This window comes from Haemaphysalis longicornis, unplaced genomic scaffold (assembly GCF_048455015.1).
Source record: "Haemaphysalis longicornis isolate Haplotype H1 unplaced genomic scaffold, Haemaphysalis longicornis Haplotype H1 scaffold_1, whole genome shotgun sequence".
Classification (NCBI taxonomy): domain Eukaryota; kingdom Metazoa; phylum Arthropoda; class Arachnida; order Ixodida; family Ixodidae; genus Haemaphysalis; species Haemaphysalis longicornis.
This window is the reverse complement of record NW_027526203.1, coordinates 379,418,396-379,431,259: the sequence shown is the minus strand read 5'-3', so window position 1 is coordinate 379,431,259 and position 12,864 is coordinate 379,418,396. Positions and strand designations below refer to the sequence as shown.

Sequence of the window (12,864 nt, the reverse complement as noted above, 5' to 3'; positions counted from 1 at the left end):
CCATAGCAGACAGGCTTGCAGTTGGGTAACTGCGTAGTAGCGCCAAATATGAATTTCGCGTTGCAGAAGCGGAACCGAAACTGTTATAAACTGTTTGCGAATGGTCTTGTGGTAAGTAGAACTACAACAAGACTTAGAACAATGTGTGCAAAGACAATAAAACTGCCTAAAATCATAAAATAACTTTGCAAACAGGCACTGCTTGATATTTTCAGTTGATTTCAGGGATTATTACTCTCAGAATCCAAACCTGACGATTGAAAATCGTCTTCTGATTCACCATTCGTGCCCTGATAACAAAAACCAAACACGATGCAGAGTAATTACGAGTGGCATGCCTTCTTCCTTGGTAGCGATGACACGCAATGAACTTGCCCCTCTTCTACACCTAGCTGATGCAAACACCTGTCAAAAATAATGTTTTTGTTGCAAAAATTTAAACAAAACTGATTTTGAAATGGCATTTTCTGAGCTAAGCCCAATTTTCTTTACTTGCTCCAGAAATGCCTGGAACTCTACGAAAAGGGGCTCCCAAGGTATCGCTCAAATTGAACGATTTTGAATAGGCACAATAACGAAAGAGTTAAAAAGAGGGAGGGGGTGGGGGGTGGAACTTGGCCGTTATGCTCCCTTACGTTTAATAATTGGCAAAGAAGAAAGAAAGAGAAAGCGCCCATGCACTCTGTACAGATCGTTACCCAGCGAAGCTGTAATATGAGGCCTGTGTTTACCCGCATGCTACACCATATGGTTCATTAACCCTTTGAGGGTCGAATTTTTTTGAAAAAAAACTTTCCCTGGTGGTCAAATTAGTTTATTGCGGATTTGGAATGTACAAAATGTCTAAAGTCAGGATTAAATGGTAAAAAATTATCAGGAACAGTATTTTGGGGTCAGCATCACTTAGAACTGAAAAATGTTCAATAGTATTTCAGAGTGTGGTATTCCTTGAAACCCGGGTCTACGCCCAGTGCCTTATCGCAGTCTGCACGCATAAAGCGCATGTCCGAAAATGAGCAGTCTTCTTCCGAAGAAAGACCGTCTTCCAATTCAGACTCGGTGAAAGGAGCAAACTCAGAGTCAGAAGAGTCATCGCGGTCGGTGTCATCAGAGCGGGCAGTTCGTTTGGCCATATCGCCGCTTTGCCGTGCATCTGAAGAACTCGAAGGCAACTCAGTAAACGAGGAGAGCGAGAATAACTCATGCGCGCCGGTGATAAACAAGCTAATAGCAGCGCCAATATAGATACAAATCAACTTCCGCCGCCCCCACAACGGAGTCTCCGATTAGGTTACTTCAGTTCCAAGCAAGGAGGGCAAGAATACCTAGTGAGCGTGGGTAATAAACAAGATAAGAGCAGCGCCAATATAGATCGAAATCAACTTCCGCCGCCCCTGATAGCGAGCGCCGATCAAGTTTCGCGCGCCTCCGATGCGATCACGTGGCGAAACTGAAACCACGAAACGCGTTGACACGTACAGACGCCGTAACACGCCGAAGCCAGAGAGTTCTGTTTTTCACCGCAAGAAGGTAGCACAATCAAATTTCAAACACTTCTTGTAAGTCCCAGGAGGTGGCAGCACCTCCCAGGGAGCATGCATCGTTAATATGGCGCGAAATTTCAAACGGATGCTCGAAATCGTACCCGTACGGCAAAGACCTTGCGGGACGGAAAACCGCCACAGTACACGTACGGCAAAAACCCTCAAAGGGTTAAAGCCAGTTATGCCTGGGCTGCAGCAGCGGCATCGCATAGACAAGCTTGTTCCCATTCCTGGCCGCGGTGTTGCTGATCATAAGCTGCCTGCTCTTCGCAAGTACGGTTGACGCATGGCCTACCTACTTCGAAGTTACGTGCGGCCGGGGTTTGTGCCATTGGCACGGTGACTATTCCGCCCGCATCGCTGCAGCCCTTGCCCTCCATCATCGCTTCAGCTGTGCTTCACGCGGTAGTTTGCTGCATGCGCGTTCACTGCGAGAGATGCGCTTTACCACTCCCTCCCCCGTACTCCCAATTTCTCACCAACCTGGTTTTTTCAGGCATGGAGTTGCGGCTGAAAAGTTTTCTGAGTACACAGGAACGCCAGATTTTCCTTCTTTTTTTTTTAGCCATATACAACGTTGCTTTAAAAAGCGGAGAACGGGAATCGAATCTGGAGCATGAATAAGCAGCCAGCGTCAAAATATGAACCACACAATGCTGCAGCCGCACATGCTTTTGAAAGCACGTTTGAATCGAGTTAAACCTCGATTTAACACCATTGTTGTATTGGGGTTTAACTGCACAGACAGTTTCTGACAAACAGCACAGCCATTTCACTACATATGCCATCTCCGCTTGCATAATAAATGCAACCACATAAAAAGCGTACCTCGCAGATTTATTATATCTTTGGCTTTTTTTTTACCCATCCATAATAAACACGCATCTATTTCTAGCAACTCAAAATTCAGCCCTAAGCTGTACTTTGAGGCAGCTTCTAATTCCTGCTTCCACTGGGTGCACCAACCACAACTAGACCACCTCCCAATAATACTACTTTAAAGGGGCCATGAAAACAAAACACATCTTTGTTTAATTTGAAACTAAGCTTTAGTGCCTCACTCAGCTCCATTCCAGCCATGAAAGATTTTTTGTAACAGACAAAAGCTGGACGTACCGAAAAACTTTCAAATTTCCCACTACAGTGACATGTCATGGGCAGGAGTGACATCATATGGGTCAAATTGTGCGTTACTATTCAAGTGATGCGATCAAACAGAACTAGAGGCCCCAATGAAATCGTCCACTCATGTGTCTTACAAATGGGCTAGTTCGGCGGCCACCAATTTTACAAAGAAGATTCTGTGATGTCATATAAAAGTTGCAGGAAAGAGGCTGGGAGTCACCACTGCTTCACATGTTATCTTTAACATCTCTATTATACATCCAAAGTTAACAGTAAAATTGGTATAATTGTTATCAAGACAACGTAGTCCTCTCAATGAACCAAGCTTGTATTTTGTCTTCATGGCCTGTCTAACTGTTCTTTCCATGCTGTACCCTTTCGAAGGTGAGAGCACGGCTGCAGCACAAGTGAGGCACCTCCCCGTATCAGTGGACCCAGTTGCAAGACTGAGCACCAGTTTGTGCTAGGGAGGGTGCAGAGCTCATCAGCATTATCATCACAATCAGCCTCCTTGAGCTTACGGCCAAATGACGGCCTGTCCCATGTTCCTCCAGTTGTTCCTGTCTTACAATGCCTAGTCTATTTGTGCTGAAGTCATTCTCTTCATTCATCCCTGCATAAGTTAAAGATCTTCCCCTACTCTCTACCCAGACTTGTCTTCCGATACAGAATGCATTAAGTGCTACTCCCAGCATCCTTTACTTCATTGCTTGTGGGGCTGCCTCGTGTTTCCTTTTGCAGTGCTTAGTAAGGTGCCAAGTTTCTGCCCCGCAAGTCTTCCCCAGCTGTACACACTGGTTGTATACCTTCCTTTAACGTGACAGGGGTAATCCACTCTTAATTACTTGGGTGTGCTTGCCGAACGATGCCCAGACAATTAAAAAAAAAAAAAAAAGTAAGCTTCTATCGTACCATGAATGCACCGCAAGCCACTTTTTTCCCTTACAAGACAGCCTGCTCTTGAAGTGAGTATCAATACGATCCTTCATGGGGCAAAATATACAACTCAGCTCAATAAATCACAGCAAGGTTGGATGAGCTGCATTGAGCAAATGCAAAACCTTCGCACAAATAAGCATTGCCATTTGAAATGATGCACTCACATAGTCAGTGTTGAAATTCACAGGTCCGGACCACTGGGCATATGGATCCGAATCAGGTGGCACCGGATCAAGAGTCTCGCTGTCCGAGCATGCGTTGGTAGCAGAAAAGGCAGTTCATGAGATGATTGACTGACAACACAGCAGGTTGTAAAAATGACACACAGCTTATGCCCGTTACAATGGACCCCCTTAATCTGGAAATAAATGCCTGCAGTATCCGAAGTATGCAGTATCCAAACAGGGAGGGGGTCAAGTGGGCTCAAGTGGGAACTACAACCAGTATCGCACTTAAATACTATAGACAATTTATACTTTCTACGTGCCTGCAGCATCTATGCACAGCGTTCACGCAAGGAAAAGAACCACTTAACTTAGCTTTCAAAGCTTAGCACCGGTGTTTGGAAAAGGTCTTAATGCATGCAATCAACTGCGTAGAGCCACGCTGAGCTGAGAAAATAAAGAAAAAATGTAATTACGAGCAATTACCGTAAAAACCCGCGTATAATACGAGGTTTTTTTCCAAATTTTACTATGTAAAATCTGTGCCTCGTATTATATGTGGATCCCAAAGTTTTCAGCCGAAAATTTGCACTTTCTGTTTCGGTTTCAGCCGAGGGTGCGCCATCTTGCGGTGGCGTTAGCTGGCTGCTTCTCTCAGCCGGCGCCATTTTGATTGTTTTTACCACGCGAAGGATCGGCACGTTCACCGCAAGTCTATCCCGACGGCGGGTGCATGAAGGCAGTATTCGGCTGTAATTAAAATAAACGTTATTTTATGTGCCGAGACCATCAGGAATTGCGCCGCAGGACGGCAGTTCGGCGTTTACCGAAGGCAGCATTCGCAGGTGGAGAAAGCAACTGGTGCTTCACTGGATAAAGTCTGTGTGGTGTCGGCGGCCTGGAGCACTGTTGGGGGGTTGCCGTCAGTGCTCGTTTTGGACGCCTGTCGCTGCCACCTGCCCGATTCCGTGAAGAAGTTATTGCGCGAACCCCGCACCGAACTCATTGTCATTCCAGGAGGAATGACATCCCAGCTGCAACCGCTAGACGTTTGCATCAACAAGTCTTTGAAAGACTGCATCAGGTCCTGCACCAAGAGTGGATGAGGTCAGGAGACCCGTAAGTGACAGGTACCGGATAGCTGACGCGGGCTTCTCCAGCGGTGCTTTGTGGCTAGATCGCGGATGCGTGGGCCAGCATCCCAGAGGAGCTCGTCAGTCGCTATTTTAAGAAATGCGGCATCTCGAACGCCCTTGATGGCACTGAGGACCACTTTCTGTGGGAAGACATTTCCGACAAGGCGACTTGAGGAGACAGCGGCAGCGAACCCGACGATGACTGAACGGACGTCGGGAGACAGTGCCAGCGAAAACTGACAATGACTGAAGGGTAACTTCAGTGCAAATAAATATTTTCTGTGCTCTTTACCTCGCATTATACGCGGATGAAAACTTTTTTTCTGATTTTGCTGTCCCCGAATTACTCCTCGTATTATACGCGGGTTCGTATTATACGCGGGTTTTTACGGTAATAACCAGTCTCAAAAATGAGTCATGATGTCAAGCAATTTGGATCGCGGCCTGATGTTCCCCAACACTGCTTGTGCATTTTTTTAATAATTGCATTTTGGTCAGTATGGCTATGAAAGCGGAAGTTAAACCAGTTGGACGCTGCACAGCCAGTGAGAGATTGCACACAATGGACAGGAACCATCTCCTTGCTTGAGGCGATTCTTACCTTTTATCCCCCGAATGGGGACAATGTATGCACAGGAATAATAAATGCCGAACTTCACTGAACATAACTCTTTCTTACACAAAACCCTGTGTGATGACTAAAGACCAGAAATTTATGCACAAAAAATCGTTTTAGGCCCCTATAATGGGCACTCAAAAGTGTCAGTGAGGCATATGCAGGCTGAATTCATATTTACTTCAGCACCATATTTCAGGACGAATTTCTGACTTGCAAAGAAAACAAGAGACAAATCTTGTGCTGTGAGAAAAGTGTTTCTTTTTTTTTTTTTTTTTGCGAAAATAGGCCCTACGCTGCCATTTCAACAGATTTATTTGAAATAGAGTATGATTTGACATTAAAAGGTGGAAACAAGTTGGCCTGTATCGGTGGATAACTGTGCAGAGAATCTAAATACACCATTCTCGCAACCCGCAGATGTTTAATGAGGCAGAAAACGCCAGAAACGTGAAAACAGGTGACAACGCTCCGCACGCTTTTGGGTACCATGGTTTGTCTCGTCACAAAAGTGGTGAAATGTTTTCCTGACATAAACAGTCCCTAAGCGGTTCAGCACGTGAAATAAATGTAAATCAAAACTTTCTGTGAGCTGATCTAATTTAAAAAACATAGACTACAGCTCTTATACTTTAACGAGACGGGCTGCTTTCCTCAAGCTTCAGGGTAGGCCATCATGCTTTCAGTTTCATTTTGGAAAAGCATGGGTGGACAATTAGTGAAGTCAATAATCTACCACGGTGAATGTCCAAACTTTTGCTAGCGATCGCCCCGGCAGGAAGCGTGCCCGCGCCCGCTTCGAAGCTTATCGCCCGTGAAAGGTTAGGGTACTTACTGCCGGCCGTTATCTGAACGATCCGAACTTGTGCTTTTCCGTTCACTGCAAGCTGCTGTCGATAAATAATCTGTAAATCGTGCATACGTAGCTCTACCCTTGTTATGTTTGGGCCGGGTGGAGCCTTGGCCACAAAAACTCTCGAGACGGATGCAGGAAGTGAGTGTGTATTTCACGCTAGGTTAGCAAGTCGCCTGAGAGAAGAGAATATGAGATGGACGTGATCGCCGGACGACGCAAGATGAAGGCTCCCCACTTGAGCGATGCCTAGCCGGCAGCCGCGGCTGCACGATATTTGAAACGGCGCTTTTCGCTACTTCAGCGGTCGGCATGATGCGGTCTAGGTGTCCGGTGTAGCTGAGCACAACGGGCGCTGGAGCGGTGAAAAGCATTTCTCGTTCCATCGGTGACAAATAATACAAGTGAAAGCCAGCAAACATTCTCGGCGGTCAGCCATGGCCTGGTGACGTCAAAGCTACTGTTGCCTAGCGACAAACGTTTGCCTTCTAGACTGCCCCGGTGCCTCGCTCCTACTTTGTGACGCGATGTCTACGTCACGAAAAATGAAAGGGAAGCGGGAGAGAGATAAGCCAGCTTTCTTTACGGATTTCTCAGGAAATAAAGCATCGTTGCTCGCCGAACAAAAGCTGACAGTGCTACGAAACGCATGATCTTTCAGTTAAAACATAATTTTAATCAGACTTTAGTGTCCCTTTAAAAGCAATGACAAACCAGCCACGCCCTAATGCTGTACGGCTTAAAGTTTTACCTACTTGCACACGATATTTGTGTGTGAAAAAAAGAACTCAATGTCCACTAAAGCTGGCGAAGCATGCTTGCACTTTGGAACGCTCCACGATTTATTCCCATCTGGAATGCCATAAGGTTTGCCGCTCCGAAGCACTGGTAGTCCTTTTAGCATGAGAATCCAGGAATTTATTGGCCGAGACAGCTTCGGAATGGCACTGCCAGCAATCAGTCCTTCGGGGATGGTGGTGGACCTGTCCTGGACCTTCAAAATAAGGTCATCGCTCGGAGTCACGGTGGCGCCCAAGCTGCTCTAAGCTGCTGAACGCTTTCTGCTAAGCATGTGAAATAGGCGCACAAATGCGCCAAGTCACGTTCAGGTGTAGCGTGGTGTAGAATTGTTCTAACTGCGATGTTTTTATCTGCCAAGCTGGCAATACCACCGAAACGTTTGGTCTGTTAATTGTTTTCCGTCCTTAGCAGAGTGCCCCAAGAGGTAAAAATGAGCTCTGCAGAAAAAAGCACAATTGGTAACTGCTCCTTGAAGAACAACACGCCTCGAAGAACGCTACCTTGACTGCAGCTATTTATTTGTTGACAAAACAGAACAACATTCTCTGCTTTTAACAATTCACGGATGAATCTCAGGGATAGTCACATATTGAAGTGCAGTAATTCTGAATAAACTATTAAGTCATCCTGCCTTGCACAAGTGGATGATTAGCAAAGCTGCTGGGAATGCAACACTATTAACTATGCACTATATACCGCCAGATTATAAAATAAGACAGCACGCAAGATTCTTTCTTAGCAAGTAACCCTTAGAGCTACATTGCAAATGCCCTTGAAGGTTACCCGGCATGGCAAATGACAGCTGTTACGACCAGACTACTTGAAAAGGGCTGAGATGCTCTTTCCATAACCTCAGTCTCTCATTCCTTCATGCTACATGCGCTGCTTTTTTCTGGCTAGCGGTGAACCAGTGAACGCGTACTGACTGTGCACGTGCTCATGGCGCCGCCCCCTTGAAACTCTTGTTTGACAGGTGTTCACATGGTTTTTGCCGGGAGCGTCTTTGAGCACGTATGCAGCTATGTTGCGTTAATTTTCTTTGCTTGTTTTTATTGCATTAGCAATATGTCGGCAAAACTTTTTGCTGTTGATCCGCACACACAGAGTAATAGAAGAACATACAACGAAAGAGCTTGCGCGCACACGGGTGACGTCAAGCCTATCCAGCGGCGAAGTTGGCTGCGGTGTCGTTGCGGCTGTGGTACAGGTCTCTGGCTGTGTAAGTGCTCAGGGTAATGTCGGGCAGAAATGGCGGCGGCTCAAGCACGAGTTTGCACGTCTTGGCGCGTTTGCCACAGTGCACAGATACTGCTTGCAAAGGGCGTGCAACAAACGCAGAGTTGGGGACCCTTCGAAGTGAGAACTGCCCTAGCAGAACATGGACTCCAAAAGCACCAAAAACGCATATGTAACAAGAGAAAAAAGGGGGCATTTTAGGCTTTAAAAAGCCTATATATGCACGAATCTCAAAGTAGGCCCGTATAGCACAATAAATGATTGCTTAAAATGTTTCTCTTTCCGTAGTTCATGCTTGAATGTTAAATAGGCTCAGTACAGACTCAAGGTTAGGTTAGGTTAGGTTAGGTCTCTAGTGATCACGGCACCCTAAGACAGACCACACCGAAGGGGCAGACTAGACCTCCGGCTGCGCCTCTTTTTCAAAAGGGCCCATTTTTTTTTTTTTTAATTTCACCGGAGTCACGTTTTTCGGCAGCGTCCTTGTTTTTAACGGTCAAGTTGACTGTCTGCTTAGACAGGCCCATCGTTCTGGTGATGTTTGCCTGTTCGAAAGTGCTAATTATGCTCAGTTTATTGAACAGTGAAATCTGCTTCAGTCTCACTGATTGTGCACAACAAAAAGGGTGGGGGAGGGGGGTAAAGAAAGGAGGAACTGGCTTGGCCGTGCTACCAACAAATCCATGCCGACAATGTTGCCAGACATAGTAGCTTCCCCATCAAGGTAAACAACAAGAGAAATATACCGGGTGTCGGCCCCACAGAAGTCCGTTTTTGACACCCAGTCCAAACAAATTATGAACAGAGTGGATTCAATATAAAATGTGTGAGGACCAAACAAACCAACAGAAATGGTCTACTGTAACTGGAAGTCTGTTGCTGACGGATTCACTGTAATGAGCGTAGACTGTATATAGGCGCACTGGCATACGCGGGGTAAAAGTGAAATGAACAAATTAATGAATGAATGAAAGCTCTTAAAAAAATTTATTCACAAGTTAGGCCTTTTTCATTTGTTTTTACTTTGCTTCTGGGATGGAGTCCTGTGTATGCCACTGTCAAGACAGCCCGATCGTCACAGTGGGGGATTTCTAAAACGAAGACTGAATGAAGAAGCTGCCATACTCTTTAGTGTACAGAGTCCTCTGAAAACTGTTTCCTACAAGCACTAAAAAAAAAAAAGTTTCCTTTTTCACGAACGCTTGCTAGCTTACAAAATGCAAAGCCTCACTAAAGAGCAGCCAGCAAATTACAGAAAACGAATCTATTATGCCCTTCATGTGTGTCAGCTTTAGTATCGACGACCAAGAGTTCGTCTTCTGGGTGAATGCATGGTAGGAGTTAAAAACCAGGCTCGAAGTCCACAAAGTGAGAGAAAGGCTAAGTAAATCACCTGTCACCATAAAATTCCTGGAAGGCACCGGCGTCTGCTTCTTGTTTCACACGTGCGGGATCAACAGGCTGCTCGCCCAGGCTGTGGAGTGCTGCAAGATCACCAAAGTCGGATGACCCTGAGGCAGATCCACTGCTTGTTGGAGTAGCCATCTGCAATGAAATATACCACATGGCTTCAACCAATAGTAACAAAATGTTTAATACACCTAGCGACATATTGCAGCATTAATTGTCACCAAAGCAGCTGAATATCCCCAACACAAAGTTTTAAATTGCAAGGCAAAGACGGGAGGGAATGGTGCATATTTGAGGCTGAACAGTGCTACTTCAGGAGGCAGCTGCCCGCCTCTGTAGCAGGGTCCTTGTACGGGCCTGGTATCTATTATGGGCCTAAGTGAGGTCTGTCAAAGTACTTTGCCTCAAACGAGCGAATGAAAAATGATGCAAGCCGTACGTTCTAATACTTTTACATGATATTTTTACCGTAATCTGGGGACTGTTCAGTGCAAGCGATGTCTAAATGTCTGCTGGATTCATGCGGGTGGGTTCGACTATGCTCCCTGTAGGGTAACGAGGCAATGACTTTTCGGCTGCCAGTCATCTGGCAAGTAACAAAATGATCCTGACGCCACACCCTCTCATTGAAGCCCCGAGGCTGTGCAAATTACCTTAACTGTGGTCTATTCTGGTGAAAACCTAAAATACGAGGGTAGCAGGTTGGTTTTTGGCAAGAACTAGCTATGCAATCTTTTAGGAAAGATTGACCTCCTTTTGCTCTATGCTTTGCGAGACTCCATGCAGATTCAGTTATCTAGGCTATTTGACCATGGTCCAAGATTCCCACCTGGCATTCCACTGCAGCTCGTAAAACTAGTGTCAAGGAATTTCTTTTTTTAAGTCCCTCTAATTGTTGGCTATTCGCCCCGAGCGCGAACACAGTCGGCCCCTGGCGGCGGCGGGACGAACCGCTCCTAGTGTCGATGGCGCTCTCGCGTCGTCTACTTTTTCACGTTGCGTGCGGTGCAAGACGCGTGCTGCACACGACAAAACAACCAATATGTGTGCTCGTTTGGCAGTAAGCAATGACATAGTTACGTGCTTGCGCATTTCCTCTAGAAACGCAGTAATCAGCGGCCGTTGCGGGTTAATCCACTGGTTTAATTCCACGAAACATCTTCGCCCTGGTCACCGCTTGACTGTGAAACGTGTTATAAACATTGCTTCCACACATTGCACTTTTCTTATTGTTGAGTGCAGTCGTCTGCCGTTTCAAGAACGTCGAAGGATGCTTTGTGAAGGTGGCGTGGTGATTATTTAAAGGATAAAAGTTTAGTACGCGAAACGGGTAAGAAGCGACAAGACCTCTGCATACGCGTGCAAATTCCACACCCTTGTAAAATTGCGCTGTGTCCTTATAGAAAGAAGAAACAAACAAAAACATTTCCACTGTACACGACCCGTGCGCTGTCGCCCATACATTACCGGACACGTATTTTACATCTGCAAGCGCCTGTGTGATCGTGTCCTTCCCGTACCTTTTCTAAACTAAATACCATTTTTGGACAGTCGTTGTTTATACTGAGGAGGAGGAATAAACATTTATTCAACTGTATCGAGTTGCTAATTTTACGTATTATTTAAAATACGTTTCTATAGATGCGCAAGAGTATTTAGGGGGAATTTCTCGGTAAAATTAAGCAGTTGGGAGTTTGCGTCTGTCATGTGGCATTTCGTGTGTCATTTTCATATATATCATTTTCAAATCTGACATGAATCACCTTGTCCAGAAACGTGTCTCACTTAGCATAACCAAATGCCTAATATGGTCACGTCTAATTAACCTCGTAAGGTGGACCTCAGTTTAAAGAAAGAGGAGAAAACGCGTAATATAATGCACGTTGTTGCCCACATGTGTGAGGGGTGTGTGCCATGACTCGCTGTTTTTTTTTTTATTTTTTGCCACAATGCTTGCTTTCAATACAATTTTGAAAGAGGCGAGCCACGATTCCTGGACAATCCCGGACCAAAGGGGGGTCATCAGTTTTGAAAATGCGTACTGCTTTTTCACCGCTACAGAACACGACGCCTAGTGTAGTTTTGATTGTAAGTAATACTGATAACCATAGTTTGGCTTTTCACGTTACATGCGTTCTCTTCTCGCTGCTCTTGCAACGTTGGTAGGACCCCCCCCCCACCCTCCCGAAAAAAAAAAAAAAAAAAAAAAAAAACCGAAATGCACAGAATTTTATTTTTTAACTAATCCCTAAGAATTAAATTCCAAGACAAAGGCGATATTCAGTTTACAAAACAAAGTAGTTACAGGGAACCCGTTGCGCTGATTCGCAACGAGAAATAACAAGGAAATGTTTTACTACATCTGCAACAGCGCAACTTCATTTATTGCCATCTTTAGGGTTCGTAAGCGACCTTATACACAAGAATGTAAACACATCTCGCTGTTGCAGGCACCTGTTAGATTTTAAAAGGAACGCAAATGGTCATCAGAGCAGCCATAACAGAAAATTTGTGCTCACTGTGAGGTCCCAGAAACTTGGTTTGCACACTGTAAACCTGCTTGTCACTTTGCGAAAACCTAGCTAAACATGAGATGTTGATTGTACTGCGTGCATTGACAATTCAATTGGCAAGTTCACTTGCGACTAAAGCCGTAAATAAGTGATCCGAAACCGTTATTCATCAAACCTTCCTTCAGAGAAGCTAAAATTTCATTTAAAAGACCCGTTAGAGCGGTTACATTTATATCTCTGCGCTGATCAAAATTCAGTAATTTTATGTTGCCTTTTGAACACACAAAAAATATCGTAAGCTCTTAGAAAGAATTTCGGAGCAGTAAAGTAGTGTTACCATTTCAGGGCATCCCACAAATGCAAAAATGCGTCATGCTACCAGTGAAAGCGATTGAGATTGCCGTTGTAAACTGAATTTCAGAGATCGAGGCTTCCTGATTTGTTTCTATTTATGCTTTTATTGAAGGCTCAAAGCCATAGTTTGGAAAGATCGAGCTTGCTACGAGCCACAGCGTACAAGTTCATTG

At 45.2% G+C, this 12,864-nt stretch overlaps 1 protein-coding gene across 3 annotated transcripts in view; it reads right to left on the bottom strand.

Annotated features, from left to right (window-relative positions):
• Nucleotides 1–12,864, bottom strand: part of LOC144155165 (uncharacterized) — a 116,479-nt gene that overhangs the window by 49,623 nt on the left and 53,992 nt on the right. For all 3 annotated transcript variants that reach the window (XM_077686445.1, XM_077686446.1, XM_077686447.1), the window contains exons 10-11: nucleotides 9,808–9,959; nucleotides 3,773–3,851 (exon numbers count right to left, since the gene is read on the bottom strand). In XM_077686445.1, the coding sequence (XP_077542571.1) occupies nucleotides 3,773–3,851; nucleotides 9,808–9,959 (231 nt within the window). The remainder of the gene's footprint in view (nucleotides 1–3,772; nucleotides 3,852–9,807; nucleotides 9,960–12,864) is intronic.